At 39.7% G+C, this 27,133-nt stretch overlaps 1 protein-coding gene across 2 annotated transcripts in view; it reads left to right on the top strand.

Moving 5' to 3' along the window:
- Nucleotides 1-27,133, top strand: part of fgd (faciogenital dysplasia) — a 168,423-nt gene that overhangs the window by 126,011 nt on the left and 15,279 nt on the right. For both annotated transcript variants that reach the window (XM_062999168.1, XM_062999167.1), the window contains exons 7-16: nt 2,713-2,869; nt 5,243-5,381; nt 9,215-9,273; nt 11,288-11,434; nt 12,752-12,844; nt 12,983-13,062; nt 14,390-14,420; nt 18,154-18,258; nt 25,690-25,734; nt 26,318-26,419. In XM_062999168.1, the coding sequence (XP_062855238.1) occupies nt 2,713-2,869; nt 5,243-5,381; nt 9,215-9,273; nt 11,288-11,434; nt 12,752-12,844; nt 12,983-13,062; nt 14,390-14,420; nt 18,154-18,258; nt 25,690-25,734; nt 26,318-26,419 (958 nt within the window). The remainder of the gene's footprint in view (nt 1-2,712; nt 2,870-5,242; nt 5,382-9,214; nt 9,274-11,287; nt 11,435-12,751; nt 12,845-12,982; nt 13,063-14,389; nt 14,421-18,153; nt 18,259-25,689; nt 25,735-26,317; nt 26,420-27,133) is intronic.

The raw sequence follows: 27,133 nt of genomic DNA, 5'->3' as shown, positions 1-27,133 counted from the left end.
TCACCCAATAAACCTTACCCACCATGACACTGACTAGGATAAAGAAGTTAATGCTGGTTCTGATAGAAAGGTGTTAGAATACACAGTGCATCACAGTTTGTTGCGTATGGGGCTGCATAGTTGCAGACAGATCAGGGTGCCAATGCTGACCCCTGTCCAACGCCGAAAATGCCAACAATGGGCACGTGAACATCGGAGCTGGACCACAGAGCAATGGAAGAAGGTGGCCTGGTCTGATGAATCATGTTTTCTTTTACATCATGTGGATGGCCGGGTGCGTGTGCGTCACTTACCTGGGGAACACATGCCACCAGGATGCACTATGGGAAGAAGGCAAGCCGGCGGATGCAGTGTGATGCTTTGGGCAATGTTTTGCTGGGAAACCTTGGGTCCTGCCATCCATATGGATGTTAATTTGACACGTACCACCTACCTAAGCATTGTTGCAGACCATGTACACCCTTTCATGGAAACGGTATTCCCTGATGACTGTGGCCTCTTTCAGCAGGATAATGCGCCCTGCCACAAAGCAAAAATGGTTTAGGAATGATTTGAGGAGTTTGAGGTGTTGACCTCCAAATTCCCCAGATCTCAAGCCAATCGAGCATCTGTGGGATGTGCTTGACAAACAAGTCCAATCCATGAAGGCCCCACCTCACAACTTACAGGAGTTAAAGGATCTGCTGCTAACATCTTGGTACCAGATACCACAGCACACCTTCAGGGGTCTAGTGGAGTCCATGCCTTGACGGCACAGGGCTGTTTTGGCAGCAAAAGGGGGACCAAAACAATATTAGGAAAGTGGTCATAATGTTAAGTTTTATGTGACATGTATCAAAAGATGATTTATATGACCAAATTCATTATGCAAATTTGAGTTTAATAAGGTCTGGTGTTTTCTGACTGACCATATATGCAGATGGACGAATGTTATTCCATTGAATTCTCATCTCTTTAAACACCCTGTCACAAAACAAGCAAAAAATACTATAATTATTGTACGCCCTCAAGGGACTCCAGTCAACTTTTATGGTAAAGTGACAAAATCAGTAGCCCCTCCTCGAATATTAAAAAATGCAAAGATGCTAAGATATAAATATAAGTATATGAAAAGAGTGGTCTCCAATAATGCCAAGTTCACACTACATGACTTTCCAAGTCATCAGGTCGCTGTACAGTTCACACTACACAACTGAATCTCTTGTATACTGGAGTCTTTTCAAGTCGGTGTGGCTTTCACACTACACGACTGATCGGCGATAGGGGGTTTCACACTACACTCTCTATCACCAACTGGAATCGCAGGCGAGCTTCTCTGGTCTCCCAAACTACGTTTTGTCATGAAAACAAACGCGAGAAGTGACGAGGGGTTTAATGATACCACGTCCAAAAATGCACGTCAACAAGTAGCGAGCGATCAAAGTTTGTGCGCTGATGTGCAGCATAAAATCAAGGAGAAAAAATACATGAATCTGAGTGGATTTGGCTACGTGAACAGCATGGATTATTCTATAGTGAGTTGAAGGTTAATAAATATTTTTTGCAATGCAGCATTGGTGTTATGTTTTGTAGAGAATGATAAGGTCAGAAATACTGTAAAACTTGTGTGGGTGCTGATGTATTCTGATATAAACTATATTATTCCCCTGTCCCATCTTTTCATAACTGCTCCCCTGCATTTCCCCTCACCCCTCTTGCGTTCTCATTGGCTGTTCGACATAGCACCCATTGCCAGTCGGGCAACTCAGATCCAGATATCTGGCAAGCTAGAGATCTCTCATCGGCGAGCCACTTGGATCGAGTTGTTGAGTAGTTCACACATAGCGATTGAGAGCCATGTTTCGATCGCCGAGCGAACGCCGAGTTGCTCCCGAGCCGGGAAATCTAGCGCTGACCAGTCGCCGAGCGAAAATCAGGGCAACAATCATGTAGTGTGAACTAGGCATTAGTCTGGTTTGAAATTCTAAATGTATTGGTTTAAAATTCCAAATTAATTTGTAAATTGTAAAAGCAATAGATACTTTTTTTTTTAACATGTTGCTTGTTGTTGAACTTTAGGCAGGATTGTTATGTAAGAATTAACTGTACCAAGCATTTTAATGTTTGCTGTTTTACACTGTGGTCTCCATAGTTTAGTAGTGTTTGTTTTTCAGTTTCAGAAGAAAAGCCTTAGCTGTTAAAATGACTAACTAGTTGTGTGTGTGTGCGTGTGTGTGTGTGTGTGTGTGTGAGAGAGAGAGAGAGAGAGAGAGAGAGAGAGAGAGAGAGAGAGAGAGAGATGTGTCTTTTCTGACATTGGAGGCTGTTCTGGTGATAATGTAGAAATAAGCGTGTGTCAGTTGAAAGAGTCAGTAGAACTACTTTTTTGCCTTAGAGAATACGACATTTTATGTATCTTAAAACAGGGGTGTCAAACTCATTTTCACCGAGGGCCGCATCTGCATTATGGTGGCCCTCAAAGGGCCGATTGTAACGTATCCTGCTGTGATTGCAGTCTGCCTTTTAAGTCTTGGACAATTTGTTGTTTTCTTGGAGGCTAAATTCTGTGTTTGGTGTCAAAATGGCAAATTTATACTGTATATTTAAACGTATATTTACATTTATATTGTACTCCTTTACCACAGACACGGCCTCATAACACAAGAGTATTACTACTTTCCCTCTAGTGGATATATATTTATGTGCGTTATATTTATGCTCATCTGTCTACAGGAGCACCAATCCCCGAATAGGTGACATTCTACAGAAGTTAGCTCCATTTATGAAGATGTATGGCGAGTATGTGAAAAACTTTGACCGTGCCATGGACTTAGTCAACACCTGGATGCAGAAATCAACACAGTTCAAAAGTGTGGTGCAAAACATTCAGGTCAGAGTCTATATTTGGGTGTTTATTTTATTTGTATGTCAATTAAGCTTGAGTTGATTGGTACTACCGGCCTGGCCATGCAATTAACAGACACAGTTGGCCATGTCTGATGTCTCATACACCGATCAGTCATAACATTAAAACCACCTCCTTGTCAATTTTATCAGCTCCACTTACCATATAGAAGCACCTTGTAGTTCTACAATTACTAACTGTAGTCCATCTGTGTCTCTACATGCTCTGTTAGCCCCCTTTCACCCTGTTCTTCAATGGTCAGGACTCTCCCAGGTCCACTACAGAGCAGGTATTATTTAGGTGGTGGATCATTCTCAGCACTGCAGTGACACTGACATGGTGGTGGTGTGTTAGTGTGTGTTGTGCTGATATGAGTGGATCAGACACAGCAGCGCTGCTGGAGTTTTTGAATACCGTGTCCACTTACTGTTCACTCTATTAGACACTCCTACCTAGTTGGTTCACCTTGTAGATGTAAAGTCAGAGACGATCGCTCATCTATTGCTGCTGTTTAAGCTGGTCATCTTCTAGACCTTCATCAGTGGTCTCAGGATGCTGCCCACGGAGCACTGTTGGCTAGATATATTTTTGGTTGGTGGACTATTCTCAGTCCAGCAGGGACAGTGAGGTATTTAAAAATGCGCTGCTGTGACTCGTACCAGCACAACACACACTAACACAGAACCACCATGTCAGTGTCACTACAGTGCTGATAATGATCCACCACCCAAACTCTGTAGTGGTCCTGGGACAGTGCTGACCATTGAAGAACAGGGTGAAAGGGGGCTAACAAAGCAGAGAAGCAGAGAAACAGATGGACTACAGTCAGTAATTGTAGAACTACAAAGTGCTTCTATATGGTAAGTGGAGCTGATAAAATAGACAGTGAGTGTAAAAAACAAGGAGGGGGTTTTAATGTTATGGCTGATCGATGTAAGTAGTGAAGGATACACATAGGGCATAGCATGACTGTCCGCACACTTTCATACAGTAAGAACCTACTAATTAGTGTAAAGAAGCAGCAGGCTACTGCATAAGTCATTTGTGACCCTCCGCAGCCAGCATGGAAGTGGGGCAAACGGCAGAGGAATTCTAACGAAATTTAAAATAACTAGATGGAAGCTTCTTATTACTTTATTAATTCCAATTAAGCTGTATACTGTACCATTTTTATAAAAGCATACATAGTGAATAAGGACAACATTTATGGTTTTGCTTGGTTCCTGTTAAGCAAAGAATTTAATTTCTCATAAACATTTTCACCATATTGGGCTCATACCAGCCACATCATGATGACACCAAGAAGTTTAAATGCTGTTTGCAATGTATCTGCCATAATGACATTGTTTTAGCCCTACAAACCACACGATTATTATGAAAGTGCTGAGTACATACCAACCTAAAGAGAGTCTAAATTCTGTAAATATAAATGTATTTTACCAGGGTTGGTTACTACAACCCCAAATCAGAAAAAGCTATGACAGTATGGAAAATTAAAATACTTAAAGAAAAAAACCCAACAGAGATTCTTACATTTACTTTGAGTTTTATTTTATTGCAGACCGTATGAACCCAAGATAATTCATGTTTAAAAAATCTTCACACATTCTGTGTTGGGGTCAGAACTGCAGGCAGGCCAGTCCCATACCTGTACCCTCTTCTTCCGCAGCCTTTTCATCTTTTGGTCGGATCACACAGCATCCATTTATTTCAAAAAGACCTGGAATGCTGATTCATCTGACCACAATATACTGTATGTTTCCACTGTGTGATGGTCCATCCTAGATCCAGAGAAGTCGACGGCGCTTCTGGACACGGTTAACATATGAAATAGAGCAGACAAAACATAAAATATCTCAGGTTCAAACTGTCTGCAATCAAATAAGAATCAAATAAATGTGTAAAACACTACATTTTTATATTATTGCATTTTCCATACAGCCCCAACTTCTGAAATGGGGTTGTATCACACAATCATTGACAATAAGATGATGCAAATTAACACTGATACGGAAATCCCACTTGTGGCTACTTGACAAAATGTGAGCTAATGTAGTTTAATTGCAGTTAGATAGACAGCCAGCTGCAAATGAACCTTGTGGTTCTTATATGGGTAAAGATGTGGAGGTTTTCTAGACGATTTTAGTACTTTATTGGGTATTAAAATATATACAACAAACACATGTATTATTTCAAAATGTAGGTGTAGTTTATGAATCAATTTAAGTTAAAATAAAGAATTAAATTAAAGGTGCATGAAGTCTAACATGATCCCGTCTAACAGCTTAATATTTGTGTGTGTGTGTGTGTGTGTGTGTGTGTGTGTGTGTTTGTGTGGGTGTGTGAATGTGAATGCAGAAGCAGGATGTATGTGGTAACCTTACGTTGCAGCATCACATGTTGGAGCCGGTGCAGCGTATCCCTCGTTATGAACTTCTCCTCAAAGACTACCTAAAGAAACTTCTCAGTGATGCCCAAGATAGAAAGGACACAGAAAGTAAGTTCATAAATCTCTTAAGATACACAAACATTAGCAATTAGCATGCTATGAAAAGAAGTATTAGTAAAAATATATGTACACATGTTTAAATATTTATCTTTTTATTAAACCATAGATTTGGTCAATTTAAACGTAATATACAATAAAGAAACCATTTGAATCTTAGAATAAAGATTTGTCAATTAATTAAACTTTGAAATAAAATGTGTATTTATCAAAGTCAACTACAATAAGATATGCAAATGTATAAAAAGTATATTAAAATTAATAACAAGGCACAGCAGTAAAATATGCTAGCATACCAGAGCTGGGATCTCAAATACATTGCATCGAATCTCAGCTCTGCCTGCCGGCTGGGCTGAGCAGCCACTTAAACAACAATTGGCCTGTTGTTCAGATAGGAGTGGGATATTAAAGCTGGATAGGGACTCTCTCATAACTAATGCAATTACGACCTCTGCTGGCTGATTGGTGGTGCCTGCACAGAGACGGGAAAAGAGTGCAGATCAGGGTGTGTCTCTCCGTACACAGTGCTGATCCGCATTGCACTTGTCAAAGTGTAGGTGACAAAATGCATACGGCTGCTGCCCACGTGTTGGAGGGGGTGTGAGTTAGCTTCATTCTCCTCAATCAGAGCAGGGATCGGCATTGGTGGAGAGAAAGCATGACGCAATCGGGCAATTGGATCAGCTAAAAGGAAGAAAAATGGGAGAAAATGCTTAAGCAAAATATTAAAAAATATTTTTTTAATTTTGAATTATTTTTTTAAAATCAAGCTCATTTAAAGGTTGTAGAGCAAAAATTAAATAACAATTATTATTGTAAGTTGCACTAATAATTCAATGATGTAAACAAAATAACGGACACGTCTTTTCAGCAATATGTAAATCAAGTCTCTGTATCAGATGCAAATAAATTCCGCATTTAAAGTAGGGGATGAATGTAAACAAACAGGTTCCAGCATTTTATATCTACATTTGTATTTTATATAGCAGACAGTTTTATCTGAAACAATTGTAATAAAATAAAATCAAAGCCGTTGAGTAGCTTGCTCAACGGCTTAACTGTGACAATTTGGAGTGTTGTCACAAGTAGTGTTTGCAACAGCGACCTTCTGATCACTAGATCAGTATCTAATCAGTATATACTAAAAACAAGTCAGTTAATGGTACCAAGTGAAACAACATTTTACCATAAATACAGACGTGGACAAAATTGTTGGTTCCCTTCCATTGAAGAAAGAAAAACCCACAATGGTCACTGAAATGACTTGAAACTGACAAAAGTAATAATTAATAAAAATTTACTGAAAATCAACTAATGAAAATCAGACATTGCTTAATAATTATAACACAGAATAATAAAATAATAATAATAAAATGATGGTACCCCTAGAAAAGATTGAAAATAAATTGACCACAGGGACATGTTAAACGAAGGTGTGTCCTGTAATTAGCATCACAGGTGTCTTCAAACTTGTAATCAGTCAGTCTGCCTATTTAAAGGGTGAACAGTAGTCACTGTGCTGTTTGGTATCATGGTGTGTACCACACTGAACATGAACCACAGAAAGCTAAGGAGATAGTTGTCTTAGGAGATTAGAAAGAACATTATAGACAAACATGTTAAAGGCAAAGACCATCTCCAAGCAGCTTGATGTTCCTGTTACTACAGTTGCACATATTATTCAGAAGTTTAAGGTCTACTGGACTGTAGCCAACCTCCCTGGACATGGCCGCAAGAGGAAAAAAAATGGCAATCCAATTAATCCAAGAATGGCTAAGAGCAAAGCATTGGACTATTCTGAAGAGGCCTTCTATGAGTCCCGATCTAAATCCTATTGAACATCTGTGGAAGGAGCTGAAACGTAGAGTCTGGAGCAGGGGCGGCTCGTTCCTTAGGGCGATCGGGCGACGCACCACCAAAGGACGAAAGGGAAGAAATTTTTTTATCACAGCTGTGACTGTTCTGGTCTGTCTTGCCTTTGAATATCATAGTCCAATCAGCGTCGAGTTGTGTTCCGTACAGTACCGCCCCTTTTGGGGTGATTTCAGTCTGACTGAAAATCGCCCTGGATTGCTCTCATAGATTCTCATGTTAAGGCTCTTTTTTTCGAACTGCAGGCGCTGCAATACATTCTGAATGGCTTCTGGGAGGCCTCGCACTTACGTGCTTGCGTCACACTTAACCTGGTGTCGCGATCTCGTCACCATGACTACCATCACCTCAGTTCGGAGCAATTCCATCGATGCCATTCAGTCATCGTAGTAATCAGGATAAATTAGCAACTAAAGAATTAGGGCCACCCAGACCAAATTTAAACATCAAGCATCTACAAAGGGGGGGGGGGGGATCACATAAGTTACAAGTAAATTACAAGTAAGTAATATAATTTTTAAATAGTGAATTATGATTGCACTTATTGTATCTCCCCAATTGTTTAATTGTACTTCTTTATTCATTGCACATCAGCCCCGATGCCAATCTTTATTCTGGATCTGCTGCACCTAAAAATAAAATTCTATCTGATGATGACTGAATTAAATTGTTAGTGTGAAGGCTTTACTTAATTTTATGATTAATGGTAAAGCTGCTCTCTCTCCATGTTCAAAGTTATTTGTGAGGGCAAACTGACAGATGACTTAAGATGTTAATTATTTAAGCTTTAATTTACCCATTGAACGGGTCACCTTGGCCATCATCGCAACAATTGCCCCCCCTGAGAGATTTGGCAGGAGCCGCCACTGGTCTGGAGATGGCACCCTTCAAACCTGAGACAGCTGGAGCAGTTTGCTTACGATGAGTGGGCCAAAATACCTGTGGACAGGTGCAGAAGTCTCATTGAGAGTTACAGAAATCACTTGATTGCAGTGATTGCCTCAAAAGGTTGTGCAACAAAATGTTAAGTTAAGGGTACCATTATTTTTGTCCGGGCCAGTTTGATTAGTTTGTTTTTTTAAATTATTCTGTTAAACCACAACTCAAAAGCAATGTCTGATTTTTATTAGCTGATTTTCAGTACATTTGTATTAATTATTACTTTTGTCTGTTTTAAGTTATTTCAGTGACCATTGTGGGTTTTTCTTTCTTTAAGAAGGGAAAGGTACCAACAATTTTGTCCACGTGTGTATACAAAAAAACTAGGACTGTCACGAGATTAAAGTTTTTAATCGAGATTAATCGCGATTAATGAACCAAATTAATCGCAATTAATCGCATGCAAAAATAACAAAGCGCAAGTTGAACAGTTATACACATTTTTATTGCAAGAACATGTTTACCAATAAAAAATTAATAAAATTATGATTTAATTATTTAATCTAAATTATTTTTAGTAAGCCAGCCAATGCCTATATATAGTTGTTAACACTGCTGAAATGTTATAATGATTCCAACTTTGTGGCAACAGCCTTTCAAAACATTGGAGACTGTTATGGCAACAAAGATGAAACCAACTCAAAAGTAATGACCATGGTTTTGAAATGGCTATTTCCAGCAAGGTCACAGTCAGTTGTCCACATACTTTTGACAAAACATAAAAATAATGGCAAAGTTTTTAAGATTAAACTAACTAACTTGCATTTCATTATGTGACTGGATATACAGTTCATGTTATTGTCATAGATAATGTACTGTATTGCAAAGGCTTTATCAGATTGAAGGTTTACTGTAAAGGGTTACATTCGATTTGGATGGATCCTGTTACCATTGCATTCTCCTTTGTATGTCTTTTGTTAATAGCTAAAATTAAATCTTTTATGACATTAAACCTTTTTCTATCCTAAACATTAACCTCAAGCAATTAACTACTTTGTGTCTCCTACTTTTAGAGGCTCTGGATTTAATCTCCACAGCAGCTAACCATTCTAATGCAGCTATCAAAAAGATGGTAAGTTTGACTCTTTTTTTCCCCTCCCCACTGACAAGCTAGTCTTTGTGTCTGTGTGCGTGCGTGTGTGCGCATGCATGTGTGTATGTGTGTGTCAGACAGGACGAACAGTTTCCACTTCCTGTCTATGTTCACAGACAGGCAAATCTGTTCTTTTTATGACAGCAAATTTTTTATCAGTTCTTATGCTTTATTGTTTGTTATTTTTGTTTTTATTTCACAGTTGTTTCTTTTAGTCAGTATCCAAAGAACTAAAAAAAATCCTTCTAAAAAGTTGGAATTTCGTTTTAAAATCCAAGCCAAAAATTCTTTACTAATGATTTTTTTGTATTTTTATTTAAATGATATTTTACTGATTAAAAATAATAATTGTATTATTATATTTTATTATACAATAGAATTCTTTTTTATAATTATTTTAATTAAAAAATTATAATAAATAATTTTAAACCATAATATATTGAAATGAATTGTATGTATATACTACCAGTCAAAATTTTGTACACTGTTTTTACTTATTAGCTTATACTGTTATTAGCAATACTGTCTTAATTAAGTAATACGTTTTGTTCTGTCTTGGCTCTTGAATATATATATACACACTCTACATGCATGGGTGGTGCAGCGGCGGTCTAATGCACTAGCCCACCACCACTAAGATCCAACTTTAAATCTCAGCTGTGAATTTTACTGCCGTTTACACACAGGAAGAAGGCAAAAAATTTGTTGGCCAAGGACAATTGTGGCCTCTGCTCTCTGGCCAAGTCACCTGCACTAGTGATGGATTATCTAAAAGCTTAGCGTGTGTCTCTGAACCTGATAGCGTGTGGTGATTCGTCTCTCCTTGATCAGATCAGGGGATGTATAAGTGGCAGTGGATTTACAATCGGGAATCGGAAAATGACAAGATTGGGGCATAATATTATTATAGGGTACTTTAAATAGATATACTATAATAGACATGATAACAGACTATGATACATACCTTTTGAGTCACTGCATGTTTTCATATACTTATAATATAGTTTTTATATTGTTATTATGGAGGTTTAAAAGGCTAGATATTATTACGCATCAGGAGCTTCATGGATTGGGTTTTTGTACTTGAGCAAAAAATCATTGCCTTGTAAAGCACACTGCAGGCATAACTACCAGTTTGAGATAAGTGTAGCACATGTAAAGTATGGTGAAGATGAGGAAACTTGGTTTGCTTTCAGTTTTCCAATTCCAAGATTTTAATGTAATAATTGAAATGGTCTGGGCTTTGTTCAGGCTACTGGAGTTACTATATGCCAAACACATCAAACCATGTGTTTTTGGAGTTTACTTTGTGCACAGGGGACACAGTCATGTTAGAAGAGCTAAGGGCAGCCGCTCAGGTGGCGCAGCGGTAAAAACACACACTGCAACCAGAGCTGGGATCTCAAATACATCTTATCGAATCTCAGCTCTGCCTTGCCAGCTGAGGCTGAGCGGTCACATGAACAACGATTGGCCTGTTGTTCAGATGGGCGGGACTAAGCCGGATATGGGTCTTTCTCTGTCAGAATAGTGCAATTACGACCTCTGCTGGCTGATTAGAGGTGCCTACACAGAGATGAGGAAAGAGTGCTCTTAGGGTGTGTCTCGCCATACTAGGTGGCACAACACTCGTCAATGTGTGGGTGATAAGATGCATACGGCTTGCTGCCCCTGAATGCTGATTGTAAGCTATGTCTTACCGCCCAGCATCAGTGCCCAACCTCTCTAATGCTTTAGTGCCGAAATCCCTGCAAGGTCCTAAATCTGGTTAAGTCTACCTTTGTATTTTTTACTATCATTTTGGTACAACAAAAACCTATGGATGTAACACCTAAGTGTCTACACATTGTTGGCCATGTTGTGTGTTTATCTTTGTGGTAATCCTATAAATGTACTTTTTGACACAGACTTACGCAAATATGTAAAACGCCATCTTCTCAGCTGCATTTGTGTGTGAGAGAGACAAATGTTTGTGTAATGTTTGTACCATTAGGAGAAGATGCACAAGCTGTTGGAAGTGTACGAACGGCTGGGTGGTGAAGAGGACATTGTTAATCCTGCTAATGAACTTATCAAAGAGGGGCATATCAAAAAGATGTCTGCTAAAAATGGTACAGCCCAGGACAGATACCTCTACCTGGTGAGTCGGAAATTTAATTAAGCATAATTACTTCCGGGGACCTGGGTGTGATCACTGTTGACCAATTTCTCCCTAGTTTCCAAAACATACAGAAGGTAAAAGGGCAGCTCTAAACTTTATTCTGTGTGTGAGTGAGTGAATTAATGTTTTAGTGTTTGTTGTCCTGTGATGGATTGGCGTTCTGTCCAGGATGTAATTCACTCACTTATGTTCACCCTGACCAGGTAAAGCAGTAATAAAAATAAATTGTAAAAATTATTTAAGCGCTCATGTGCCACAGCAGGATATTCCACTAGCACAACATTGCCGAGATTCTGAACACCCCGGTTCGAATCACGGCTGTGCTACCTGGGCGCCATCTAGCGGGCCCACCATGTCTGCTGGGTGAGAAAATGACCGGACTAAATGGGTGGGGTCTTCAAACGCTGTGCAAGGACCCTGGTTAGCAGGCCGAGGCGCCTTCGCAGAAAGTGCACGAGCCTCATGTGCGAATCCACTGGAGCCCGGGTGTTAAAGAAGGGGTCCGTAAGGACTGCGCACGCTTCGAAGGTGGTGAGAGCAGGCAAATATAGCCTCCTTGAATGCAATTGGGATCCCCAGCAGCGATGCTAAATCGGGAGAAAAAGGCAGAAAATGCATAAATAAATAGAAAAAAATTATTAATGATTAACCAACATTTTGTGCACATTATTATTTCATAGTTTAAAATAATTGTTATTTAGATGATTTTGTAATTTATTATATTGACTATATGCACACAACACATGTTGTGTACGTTTGACACATGGATGTTCATGTGTCAGATGAAGTATGTTGTAGCCTAGTGGTTAAGGTTCTGAACTAGTAATCAGAAGGTTGCTGGTTCGAACCCGACAACTGCCAGGTTACCACTGTTGGGCCCTTGAGCAAGGCCCTTAACCCTCAATTGCTTAGACTGTATACTGTAAGTCACTTTGAATAAAAAAGGCTGAAAATGTAAATAAAGAGTATCTTTTGTTGCTGCTGCAACAGCGACTACTGATGTTGAGGTGTCTGTTGCTGTGACCACTTACGGGATACTTTATTCATTTGCGTTGTCGTTGCTGCAGCGTACTGATATAAGTTATGCACATACCTGTGGCTAATTAGAAACAAGCATTTTCATGGACTTGGTGTATCCTTATCGTAACTTTATAAACAGAATAATTTAAGTCCATTACTTATTATAATATGTTTACTTATACAGATGTTTAAAAATCAAGTGTTTTTCATTTTTGATTCTAAATTGGTTTATTTCTGAACTATTTAGTTGCTAAATTGTTTTTCCTCCCTTTACAGTTTAATAACATGTTGCTGTACTGTGTGCCCAAACTGAGACTGATGGGACAGAAGTTCAGTGTCAGAGAGAGGATTGATATTGCAGGCATGGAGGTAAACCATGTGCATGTAACTTTCACAAAATGTTTGCCTGTTTGTGCTCATGTCATGCATATAAAGTATACAAGAGTGTACATGATGAGTGTATGTGCATGTTAATGTATGATAACTTATCAATTGTTGTCATTTCAGGTTCAGGAGAATGTGAAACAGAACCTGCCTCACACATTTGCCATCATGGGCAAACAACGCTCTCTCGAGCTCCAGGCCAGGTTTGTTTGTGCTTTTTGTTTGCAAGTAGAAGCATGGTAGAAATTAACACCGTTCATGATAAAACTAATGTGTAAACGTGTGTAAAACAAGGTCAGATTTGCCACTTTCAGGCACTGACAATTGAGATTTGACACACTTGAACTAATTTTGCCTCAACACAATCTCAGAGAGTAGAACATTTCTGTAACCTTGCAATTCTTTGTGATCATCTTCTTCAACACCACTATCATAATTCTGTAAATATTTTACATTGAAAAAAACAGGAAACTGGATAAAATATAAAATCTGTAACAAAAAAATGTAGCTTACAGAAAAACACTGTGGGTCAGATCGAGTAAAGCCATACTGTTTTAATACTTTGATGCAACCATACTCCAGTCTACTGACAGTAGCTGGTCCAGTGATCTTGTAACGAATAGGCTAGATGAGACAAGAGGGGGCGGACACACACGCAGAGATGGTTAATAACGTTTATAATAAAACACAAGTCGGGTACACAAGACCAGACAAACACATGACCTATGTTAATGGCTAACCTAAATGCTAACTGCTAACGCTAATCTAAACATGAACAATGCTAAAGCTAAACTAAATGCTAACACTAATCTAAACTCACATGATCAATGCCAAAGCTAAACCCGAACCCTATGCTAAGGCTAAACATGATTTTAGACTAACATAAGACATGAACAAGACTAAACCAGACCTCTAAGCAAAAGCAAGAGTATGAGCCAGAGCAAGAGCAAGAACCAAAATCATGAACAGCATACAAGTCATGACATGTCAACAATTAAAGATTCCACCCAAAAGCATAGCAAAGTTAAAAGCAGGCCAAGCCTGCTCCCTTAAATGCCGTGAGCATTACACCTGAAATGAGGAGCAGCTGTGGATCATTAGCTTCACTGACCAATCATTGAGAAGGGGAGTCAACTCTGAAACATAAACAAGACCCTCTTCAATATGTGCTCCTGGAGAGAGGGGCGTGGCACATAAATATGGCTTCAGGAGCACAAAGAGGCTTGATTTGTGACAGATCTCTATCACCCAGGAATCATCTTAGCTCCATACAGACCAGAAAAAATTTAAAATGAAGGCTAATACTTGCTTACTGTCTGGCTGTATAGACCACACGTTAAAAAATATCAGTTTAGAACCATGCTGATTATGATGATCTGTTTGCCTTATTTATTGCCAATGGTAGCATGATAGCAAAATATGCAAAATAACGAGCTAACAGCAGCTGTCTGATTTGTGTGTGTTGTATTTGACTACATTTGATCTCTGAGTGTGGATATGTGCTTAAAATTGTTTATATTTGATTTACAGAAGTGCTGAAGAAAAAGAGGATTGGATAAAGGTATGTTGTTTACATGCATGATCAAATTAGCATATACAGTATATGAAAGCACAGAAATAGAGCAGATGTTGTTTGGTAAATCAAAGGAATTGTGTATTCGTGAATGCAAGCAGCATTGACATCTCTGCTTATGTGCATCTGGATGATTAAAAATAATACCCTGTGCATGACAAATTGGAACACTATGTATTTACTACATAGCACACAGTGTGTATCTAGAATGCATATCTCATTGTTGAGTTCAGATGTTTCAGCCACACCCACTGTTAACAGATTTATACAGTCAATTATCTAAAATAAATGTAATGCTTCCATTGTTGTGGCAACAGTTTGGGAAAGGCCTTTTCCATTTCGGCATGACTGTGCCTTATACAATGTCTATAAGAACATGGTTTAACAAGTTTTGTCTTGATTTTAAGCCAGGCCTGCCCTTTAAAATCAGCACCTTAAATGCTTTTTTGACCAAATGGACATAAATTTCCACAGACATGCTCCAAATTTTTCCCAGAACAGTGGAAGCTGATTAATCTGCAAAGTCTGAGTTAACTTCTTAATAATATTAATGATGTTGAGGGTTTTGGAATAGTATATCCAGTACGCTCATAGTCAGGTGTCCACATACTTTTAGCCATATATTGTGTATGCAGAAAACATTGTAGTCCACGGTAGCTAAGTAAGTAGCACTGTTGCCTCAGAGCAAGAAGGTCCTGGGTTTGATCCCCGGGACCTTTCTGTGTGGAGTTTGCATGTTGAACTGGAGACGCTAAATTGTCCAAGACTGTGTTGTGTTCGATATAACCTTGTGAGCTGATGAACCTTGTGTAATGAGTAACTACCGTTTCTGTCATGAATGTAACCAAAGTGTAAAACATGACGTTAAAATCCTAATAAACAAACAAACAACATTGTAGTTTTTTTTTTTTAGAAAACTTGACACCTTCTTGGTAGCTTATAAGAAACATGCACACCAGTAGCCTGTTGGAGGTCATTTTGTAGGGCTCTGGCGGTGCCTTTACTGTTCCTCTTCACACAAAGGAGCAGATGCCAGTTCTGCTGCTGGGTTGATGCCCTTGTGGCTTGAAGCTTTCCTTGTGTAACAGTCTGTGACCTGGCATGTCCTCAGTGCTTTTGAGACTTTGCTAAGACAAGCAAACCTTCTTGCAATGGCACAAATGGATGTGCCATCCTGAAGGAGCTGCTGGGGCGTAACTACCGGGGGTGCAGGGGGAGCAGATGCATTGGGGCCCACCGCACTCATTGGCTGCACTCGCCAGGTCGTTATTATTGTATTACAATATTGTAGTGGCGTTATGTAAGTGACATTCAGCTCAGCCATTCAGAATGCAGCACCCGGCTTATACATGTGCATTCGGACTTTCTGCAGTTAGTTTTGTATATGACCCTCTAGTAGCAAGTGGTAAAGTTCGGCGATAGTAAAAACTCGACAATAATTTTGTTAAGTAAAATATTAAAATAACTAAAAGACAATATTAGAATACATTTAATCAAAATATACAGCAAGGGATTTTGGGAATCTGTGTAACCTGCTTAATGTTACTAGACCTATATATATACATACATATATATATATATATATATATATATATATATATATATATATATATATATATATATATACATATATACATATATATATATATATATATATATATATATATATATATATATATATATATATATATATATATATATATATATATATATATATATATATATATACAGGGGTTGGACAATGAAACTGAAACACCTGTCATTTTAGTGTGGGAGGTTTCATGGCTAAATTGGACCAGTCTGGTGGCCAATCTTCATTAATTGCACATTGCACCAGTAAGAGCAGAGTGTGAAGGTTCAATTAGCAGGGTAAGAGCACAGTTTTGCTCAAAATATTGCAACGCACACAACATTATGGGTGACATACCAGAGTTCAAAAGAGGACAAATTGTTGGTGCACGTCTTGCTGGCGCATCTGTGACCAAGACAGCAAGTCTTTGTGATGTATCAAGAGCCACGGTATCCAGGGTAATGTCAGCATACCACCAAGAAGGACAAACCACATCCAACAGGATTAACTGTGGACGCAAGAGGAAGCTGTCTGAAAGGGATGTTCGGGTGCTAACCCGGATTGTATCCAAAAAACATAAAACCACGGCTGCCCAAATCACGGCAGAATTAAATGTGCACCTCAACTCTCCTGTTTCCACCAGAACTGTCCGTCGGGAGCTCCACAGGGTCAATATACACGGCCGGGCTGCTATAGCCAAACCTTTGGTCACTCGTGCCAATGCTAAACGTCGGTTTCAATGGTGCAAGGAGCGCAAATCTTGGGCTGTGGACAATGTGAAACATGTATTGTTCTCTGATGAGTCCACCTTTACTGTTTTCCCCACATCCGGGAGAGTTACGGTGTGGAGAAGCCCCAAAGAAGCGTACCACCCAGACTGTTGCATGCCCAGAGTGAAGCATGGGGGTGGATCAGTGATGGTTTGGGCTGCCATATCATGGCATTCCCTTGGCCCAATACTTGTGCTAGATGGGCGCGTCACTGCCAAGGACTACCGAACCATTCTGGAGGACCATGTGCATCCAATGGTTCAAACATTGTATCCTGAAGGCGGTGCCATGTATCAGGATGACAATGCACCAATACACACAGCAAGACTGGTGAAAGATTGGTTTGATGAACATGAAAGTGAAGTTGAACATCTCCCATGGCCTGCACAGTCACCAGATCTAAATATTATTGAGCCACTTTGGGGTGTTTTGGAGAAGCGAGTCAGGAAACGTTTTCCTCCACCAGCATCACGTAGTGACCTGGCCACTATCCTGCAAGAAGAATGGCTTAAAATCCCTCTGACCACTGTGCAGGACTTGTATATGTCATTTCCAAGACGAATTGACGCTGTATTGGCCGCAAAAGGAGGCCCTACACCATACTAATAAATTATTGTGGTCTAAAACCAGGTGTTTCAGTTTCATTGTCCAACCCCTGTATATGCACATTTGTTGAGGATTAGGATTTTAACGTCATGTTTTACACTTTGGATACATTCATGACACAACTGGTAGTTACTCGTTACACAAGGATTATCAGCCACAAGTTTTAACATCAAACAGTTATGGACAATTTTGTATCTCCAATTCACCTCACTTGCATGACTTTGGACTGTGGGAGGAAACTCACACAGACACGGGGAGAACATACAAACTCCACACAGAAAGGACCCAGACCGCCCCACCTGGGGATCGAACCCAGGACCTTCTTGCTGTGAGGCGACAGTGCTACCCACTTAGCCACCGTGCCGCCCCGAACTACCTATGTAACCTGAATGGGCTGCAGGTACCGGCTTATGCTACCAGTAAATAGTAACGAGGATGTTGGCAAAATGCATGTGCTGCCCAACTGCACAGATTGATATCCCTGAAATGTAATTAACTTTGTGTTATACTGTGATGACTAAGTGTTCCCCTTTATTTTGTAGGCAGTGTATAATATTTAAACACAATCAGCACAGTCATGTACAAAACACTCACTTAGAATCATTTTAAAATGAATTTGTTTAGGCTGCTTCTTAAATCCACATTTTATCTTACTGTACTGCTGCCACAAGCAATATAAAACTGCTAGTGTAGGCCCTGTAACAGAACATCTATAACATATTTATAGGACATTAACACAAGGTCCTCTCTTTCTCTCTCTATGATTTTCACATAGGTAATTCTGGCCACCATAGATAAGGAAAAACAGAAAAGTGAGACGTTTAATAAAGCCTTCAACAGCTCCTTGTGCCGTGATGATGAACACATGCCTGACTCACCGGTAACATATCTTAACCCATTTTATTTCTTATTAGCTCTGTCTGTTTACATGAACAATTACAACTTAACCTGTGTTTTCAGTACTTGTGATTGGATATGTGTGTCTGGTACTACATCATTTACATGATTAACTATAGTCAGTAATTCTATAATATAATATAGTAATACTACACAGACGAGGCATAACATTATGACAGTTGAAGTGAATAACACTGATTATCTCTTCATCACAGCACCTGTTAGTGGGTGGGATATATTAGGCAGCAAGTGTACATTTTAGTTTGTTGATGTGTTAGAAGCAGGAAAAATGGGCAAGCGTAAGGATTTGAGCAAGTTTGACAAGGGCCAAATTGTGATGGCTAGACGACTAGGTCAGAGCATCTCCAAAACTGCAGCTCTTGTGGCGTGTTCCCAGTCTGTATTGGTCAGCATCTATCAAAAGTGGTCCAAGGAAGGAACAGTGGTAACCCAGCGACAGGGTCATGGGTGGCCAAGGCTCATTAAAGCACGTGGGGAGCTAAGGCTGGCTCGTGTGGTCCGATCCAACAGACGAGCTACTGTAGCTCAAATTGCTGAAGAACTTAATGCTGGTTCTGATAGAAAGTTGTCAGAATACACAGTGCATCACAAATTGTTGCGTACGGGGCAGCAAAAGAAGGTCCAACACAATATTAGCAAGGTGGTCATAATGTTATGCCTGATTGGTGTATATTTACTATAGTTGCTTAATTAGTATAGTTAATTGATTTTTAAAGAAAAGTGCATCATTTCACAGCAGTCATTGAATAACACTTATAAATTGAATGATAGAATAAATGGAAGCCACATTACATAGCACAGCCTACCTTAATGGTTGAATGTAAACCAAGAACATCCAGCGATGGTGCGAGGCTTCACGTTCTGTCAAAAGACGAAAATTCTAGTCCATGAATGGCTTTTTCTTGCACACTTTTGCTAATGCTGCCGACTATTTTAAACCTTGTAGTGTGTACAGTGGGGCCAAAAAGTATTTAGTCAGCCACTTATTGTGCAAGTTCTCCTACTTAGAAAGATGAGAGAGGTCTGTAATTTTCATCGTAGGTACACTTCAACTATGAGAGACAAAATGAGAAAAAAAATCCAGGAAATCACATTGTAGGATTTTTAAAGAATTTATTTGTAAATTATGGTGGAAAATAAGTATTTGGTCACCCACAAACAAGCAAGATTTCTGGCTCTCACAGACCTGTAACTTCTTCTTTAAGAAGCTCTTCTGTCCTCCACTCGTTACCTGTATTAATGGCACCTGTTTGACCTCGTTATCTGTATAAAAGACACCTGTCCACAGCCTCAAACAGTCAGACTCCAAACTCAACCATGGCCAAGACCAAAGAGCTGTCGAAGGACATCAGGAAGAAAATTGTAAGACCTGCACCAGGCTGGGAAGAGTGAATCTACAATAGGCAAGCAGGTTGGTGTGAATAAATCAACTGTGGGAGTAATTGTAAAAAAATGGAAGACATACAAGACCATTGATAATCTCCCTCGATCTGGGGCCCCACGCAAGATCTCATCCCGTGGGGTCAAAATGATCATGAGAACGGTGAGCAAAAATCCCAGAACTACACGGAGGGACCTGATGAATGACCTGCAGAGAGCTGGGACCAAAGTAACAAAGGCTACCATCAGTAACACACTACGCCGAGAGGGACTCAAATCCTGCAGTGCCAGGCGTGTCCCCCTGCTTAAGCCAGTACATGTCCAGGCCCGTCTGAAGTTTGCCAGAGAGCATATGGATGATCCAGAAGAGGATTGGGAGAATATCATGTGGTCAGATGAAACCAAAATGGAACTTTTTGGTAAAAACTCAACTCGCCATGTTTGGAGGCTGAGTTGCATCCCAAGAACACCATACCTACTGTGAAGCATGGGGGTGGAAACATCATGCTTTGGGGCTGTTTTTCTGCAAAGGGGACAGGACGACTGATCCGTGTTAAGGGAAGAATGAACGGGGCCATGTATTGTGAGATTTTAAGCCAAAACCTCCTTCCATCAGTGAGAGCATTGAAGATGGAACGTGGCTGGGTCTTCCAGCATGACAATGATCCCAAACACACCGCTCGGGCAACAAAGGAGTGGCTCCGTAAAAAAGCATTTCAATAATAATAATAATAATACATTTTATTTATATAGCGTTTTTCAAGATACTCAAAGACGCTTTACATAAGACAAATAATCAAAACAAATACGTACATACACCATACAAATCATAGTACAAAATCTAAATAGTACATCAACATCAAGAATAATTAAGATAAAAACAAAGAGAGCAGCATAAGACAGTTCATTAAAAATTAGCTAAATTATGAGAGAGAACAACAAATATAGAACAATTTCTTAAAATTAGACAGAAACAGGACAGATTCACATGCAATCAGGAAACTGAAAACTTTACAAGTTTTAGGATCTAGGACTTCACATTTCTGTCGTGATCTAAGTATAAAAACTATTAAAAAGAATAGCAAAAATAAAAGCATTTATTTCGTGTTGTTACAAGTTAAATGCCATTTTTAATAGATGAGTTTTGAGAAGTGACTTGAATTTGGACAGGTCAGGACAATCTCGTAGGTGTTTGGGGAGAGCATTCCATAAAGATGGAGCAGCTATGGAAAAGGCCCTGTCACCCCAGGTCCGGTGCTTGGTCCTAGAGGGTATGGACAGTAGGTTAGCCTCAGAAGAGCGAAGGCTACGGGAGGGAATGTGCTGATGGAGCAGGTCGGTGAGGTAGGATGGGGCCTGATTATGGAGAGCTTTGTGAGTGAATAGAAGAATTTTGAATTGAATGCGTTGAGCAACGGGAAGCCAATGAAGTTTTTGGAGAACAGGTGTAATATGATCACGGCAGCGAGTATGAGTAAGGAGGCGAGCAGCTGAATTCTGGATATACTGAAGTTTTTTTAGGATTTTGTTAGATGTACCATAAAGGATGCTATTGCAATAATCAATTCTGGATGTAATAAAAGCATGAATCAAGGTTTCGGCGGCAGAAAAGGAGAGTGATGGACGTAGACGTGCTATGTTTTTTAGATGAAAGAAAGCAGTTTTGGTGATGTGATTTACATGGCGGTCAAAAGAGAGGTTGCTATCAAAAATTACACCAAGATTTCGGATGTTAGAAGACGGAGACAAAGTGTCATTATCAATGGTAATTTGAAAATTTTTCGTGGTTTTTGCCAGGGTTGTATGACCTACGATGATCATATCAGATTTTTCACAGTTTAATTTGAGGAAATTAGCTTTCATCCACAATTTCATTTCAGTGATGCAATTTGAGTGGAGTGAAGTTCAGTATTAATGGATTTGGAGGAGATGTAAAGCTGAATATCATCAGCATAGCAGTGGAAATGTAAACCATGCCAACGTATGATGTCACCAAGGGGGAGCATATAAAGAATAAACAAAAGGGGACCTAACACTGAGCCTTGGGGAACACCTTGGGACAGTGGAGCAATGGCAGAACTACAATTGTTGATATTAACAAACTGTTGTCTGTTTACGAGATATGACCTTAACCACAAAAGGGCAGTACCAGTGATGTTGACAGAGGATTCAAGGCGGGACAGAAGAATGGAGTGATTAATGGTGTCAAAAGCTGCAGTAAGATCAAGGAGGACGAGAATATTAATTTGTCCAGAGTCTGAGGAAAGAAGAAGGTCATTTGTGACTTTGAGGAGGGCTGACTCAGTGCTGTGCTGGGGGCGGAAACCAGACTGAAATGATTCAAATAGATTATTGGAATTTAGGTGATCTTTGAGCTGTGAGGCAACAACACGTTCCAGTATTTTCGACAGAAATGGAAGATTGGAAATGGGCCGAAAGTTACTCATAATGTTAGTCAAGTCCAGGTTTTTTAAGTATGGGAGTAACAGCAGCCAATTTGAGTGATTGAGGGACTGAGCCAGGACTAAGAGAGGAATTGATTATCTCTGTGATAGGTGATGAGATAACTGGAAAACAACCCTTAACAAGTTTTGATGGAGCAGGATCCAAAACACAAGTGGAGCTTCGCATCCCTGTTAAGATCTCAGATAGGTCCAAATGAGACACAGGTGAGAACTGAGACAGAGGCTGGGTAATAAATTGAGGTGAGATAGGCGGAGAAACAGAGATGACAGGGGAAACTGTCAGAAAATTGTGGATGTTCTCAACTTTTGTTTGAAAAAATGAGAGGTAAGAGTTACACTTGTCAACTGTAAAGGAATTGGTAGTATTGTCAACTGGTTTGAGAAGTTTATTTATTGTGGAAAAGAGAGTCTTATGATTTGTTGATCCAGCATGTATGAGTTCGGAATAGTAAGTGGATCGGGCTGCCGTAAGAGCGTCTTTGTAATGTTGAAGATAATCAGAATAAATCTGATAATGTACTGTTAGACCGGTTTTCTTATAAAGTCTTTGAAGCTGGCGTTTACGGGATTTCATTTGGTGAAGCTCAATTGTGTACCATGGTGCAGAATGACTAAATGAAACAAATTTGGTTCTCAAAGGAGCCAGCTCATCAAGACATGAGGCGAGTATGTCATTATAGTAATCGACAAGGTCAGATGAATTACTAGACAGTACAGGACAGACAGACATCTTTTTAACAAGAGAATCTGAGAAAGCAGAGGGAGAGATATATTGAAGATTCCTGAAGGATATTTTACTTTTAGCTCTAGTGATGGGCTTAGTGACCTCAATGTCCATGATGACTGTCAAATGATCAGAGACAGTAAGGTCATGGCTGGACGGCTGATGAACTAGGACACCAGTAGAGCAGACAAGGTCAAGAGTATGACCTTTTTTATGAGTTGGAAAATTTATATGTTGTGTGAAATTAAAACACTGTAACAATTCCAAAAATTCCCTGGCAAATTTACAGTTGTTGTCATCAATATGGATGTTAAAATCACCCATAAGCAGTACAGAGGATGAGAGGGCACTAAGCTGGGTTAAAAAATCTGAAAAATCAGAGAGAAAGGAAGCGTTTGGCTTTGGCGGACGATAAACTACAGCAGTGACCAGAGGAGTAGGCCCTGACAACTTGAAAGCCAGGTGTTCAAAAGAAAGAGCAGCAGGAAAAGACAAAGTGGTTATTTTAATATCATCCCTATAGACTGCAGCAACACCACCACCTTGCCCTTCCATACGAGGTTCATCAATATACGAGTATCCCATTGGCGTGGTCTGATTTAACGTAAAATAATCCAAGGGTTTATGCCAAGTTTCAGTGAGACAGAAAAAGTCTAGTTCACTGTCAGATATAAATTCACTGAGTACAGTACTTTTTGTGTTGAGTGAACGAACATTAAGCAATGCCATTTTCAAGTGGTATTGTTGTGTAGTTGGCTGTGAGGAACGAGGAAGAGAACGGAGATTTGCAAAGTCCACTCCGCGTTTCCCATCCCACTCCGTGGACAGCGTTGTCATGGAGACTACACCGCTACTGGTGTGCAAGGCAGCAGCGCTCTGATGACGTGTTTGCGGAGCGACAGTGCGCACGGCTGACCAGAAGGATGGAATAGCGTTACCGTTTCGAAAATAAACAAGCTTTCTCCGGGAGCCCCTGTGAATATAACGAGGCCGGCGAAGGAGTCCAAGCTGTTTGATGACTGAAATACACGATGGAGTAGTGCAATTGTTGAACTTCCTCAGCTGGTCAACGGAATAGTTCAACATCGTGCCGATCCCAGGAAAACTCATCCACCGTTCACCACCGGCCGCAGACGCGATGTACAGTAGAAAGAACAAAAAGTATCAAAAGAACAAATAAAAGTATCAAAAGTAACATAAAAGAAATAGATCCACAAGGTGTGTAAAAAGATGAAAACGAAAAACGATAAAAATACAATAAAATACGGTAAAATACGGTAACGGTAGCGGCAGCCAAATGCGCCAGCGTCCACCATCACCATGGCAATATGAGTTATCCCAAGGATATCTTATTTCAAGGTCCTGGAGTGGCCTAGCCAGTCTCCAGACCTCAACCCCATAGAAAATTTGTGGAGGGAGTTGAATGTCCGTGTTGCCCAGCGACAGCCCCAAAACATCACTGCTCTAGAGGAGATCTGCATGGAGGAATGGGCCAAAATACCAGCTACAGTGTGTGCAAACCTGGTGAAGACTTACAGGAAACGTTTGACCTCTGTCATTGCCAACAAAGGTTATGTTACAAAGTATTGAGTTGAACTTTTGTTATTGACCAAATACTTATTTTCCACCATAATTTACAAATAAATTCTTTACAAATCCTACAATGTGATTTCCTGGATTTTTTTTTCTCATTTTGTCTCTCATAGTTGAAGTGTACCTATGATGAAAATTACAGACCTCTCTCATCTTTCTAAGTAGGAGAACTTGCACAATCAGTGGCTGACTAAATACTTTTTGGCCCCACTGTATATGGCACACTACAGTCTTGTAGGTGTTCATTTTAGCACATTATTATTTGCACACTGTATATCATATGAATACATTTAGTTTCCAAGTGTGTAATGCAGTAGAGACAATTATTGGCATTTAATAAAATGCAAATATAGAATGGTCATATTAATATTTTACTTGAGGCTATGTAACTCTTGAAGTGTCATCAATGCCTTTGCTGGGGTGTAATTATGAGGCTTTAATTTGTATTAATTGGTAAGTTTACTTTAACAATGTTGTAACAGTTTCACCTGCTGTGGAGATCAGCGTGTGGGTTACAAAGTGATGCTCTTTTGCCTTGCCATTCATGGCCGTGCCGGTTTCTCTGAACCTGAAACCTGACACCTGCACACGTTGAGTGTATTCAGTTATAGTTTCTTCCTCACAATGTTGCTGAAACTGTGATGTCAGTCTCAGTCCGGTCTGTTTTCTGTGGCGCAAATGCCAACACCCTTTTAACTTTCCTTGGGAACCCAGCCAACGTTGCCACGTTTTTTGGGCTGTCATGTCAGAACAGTCCTAGACAGGTAAGATACAGGACTTGGGCCGCACCAGTTGGTAAAGTGGCTGTCCCACTCAGTTTATTGCCATACTCAGCTTGTTTGGGAATTCCTCTATTTAAATGTTTTTGGGGTTTTTTTCTGAGAACTTGGTTGTTGCAGGAGACTGGAGCTGCTTGACATATTGTGACAACCAGTTTTCATTTCTGCTCTATCCCTTTCATATCCGTTTTCTCTTCTGCGGGTTGCAGATGTTTTATGCCATTTCTGTTACTTTGTTTTCTTTACTTGTTGTGTACTTTCTTTATTTTTAATTTCCCATTACCCTTTTCATTGTAAATTTTTAGCCACAGGATTGTTCTGCCTTATTCAAGCACATTGGTACCATTTCCAGTTGTTACATGTGCCTGGCCACACCTGGCAACTCAGATTATTGGGATATTAAAGTGTTCAGACAATACAATTGTAAACTTAACATTCTTGTCTTTACACAGGGTCCATTGTGTAATGCAGATTTCGATGGAGGGGTCAATGAAAGGGTAAGTGACATACATACATACAGTTTTATATATTAGAAATACTGAAAATGGGCCGCTCAGGTGGCGCAGCGGTAAAAACACACGCTGGAACCAGAGCTGGGATCTTGAATACATCGTATTGAATCTCAGCTCTGCCTGCCGGCTAAGGCTGAGCGGCCACATGAACAACGATTGGCCTGTTGTTCAGATGGGCGGGACTAAGCCGGATGGGGTCTCTCTCTCATGACCGGTGCAATTACGACCTCTGCTGGCTGATTTATGACTACTGCACAGAGATGGGAAAAGAGTGCTCTCAGGGTGTGTCTCTCTGTACACAACGCTGAGCTGCACTGCTCTCGTCAAAGTGTAGGTGATAAGATGCATACGGCATGCTGCCCACGTGTCGGATGAGGCGTGGGTTAGCTTCGTTCTCCTCAATCAGAGCAGGGATCGGCATTGGTGGAGAGGAAGCATGACGCAATCGGGCAATTGGACGTGCTAAAAAAAGGGAGAAAATATGTATTACAGGCTACAAACATTTACACTGAATAGTAAGTTTATTCTGTGATACCAACATGTGTGGGTTTTAATGTATCTTCTGTAGAGAAGCTCCAAGAAGCGAGACAAGGAAAAAGAAACATGTAAAGGCTGCAATGAGACCTTTCACTTTACCAAACGCAAGCATCACTGCAAGAACTGTGGAGCAGTAAGTGGCAATGCTAAGTGTTTGTATGTGCACATGTGTTTTAAGCGTGTACAATATGTTCAGTTGGTCACAGTTAAAGTGTCTTTTAGGAGGCTATTTTAAAACATTAACCATAATATTTAATGAAATAATAACTAGATAAGTGGTAAGCTTTCTGCAACTAGCATTTAGTCTTTCATAGTATTTAGTAATTTGATTTTAGTATTATATCTCAGTTAGCGGTAGCCAGGTAGCATAAGGTTAGCTACTTGTACAAGGGTACAATTAAACTGAGCATTCTCAGTGTCACATAAGGATTTGTTTTTGGATGAAATAATAAAAAAATTTAATTCATTTAGTCATTACCCTAGGGTTAAATCTTATTTTGAGTGAGCCTTAATAATTTTTGTAATTGCAATTCACTTTTATTGTTCATACTAGCATGATACTTATGTTCCCATCTCACTGCACAAAAGACAATAACTGGTAACAATAAATAATTTTTTTGTTCAGTGCAAGTGACATTGGGATATACATTATCGGATCGTGCCAGCCCTAATATATATACATTCACCCCTCACATTTCTGCAAATATTTCATTATATCTTTTCATGGGACAACACTATAGACATGAAACTTGGATATAACTTAGAGTAGTCAGTGTACAGCTTGTATAGCAGTGTAGATTTACTGTCTTCTGAAAATAACTCAACACACAGCCATTAATGTCTAAAT

Source organism: Trichomycterus rosablanca, chromosome 7 (genome assembly GCF_030014385.1).
Source record: "Trichomycterus rosablanca isolate fTriRos1 chromosome 7, fTriRos1.hap1, whole genome shotgun sequence".
NCBI lineage: Eukaryota > Metazoa > Chordata > Actinopteri > Siluriformes > Trichomycteridae > Trichomycterus > Trichomycterus rosablanca.
This window is presented reverse-complemented; position numbering and strand designations above follow the sequence as displayed.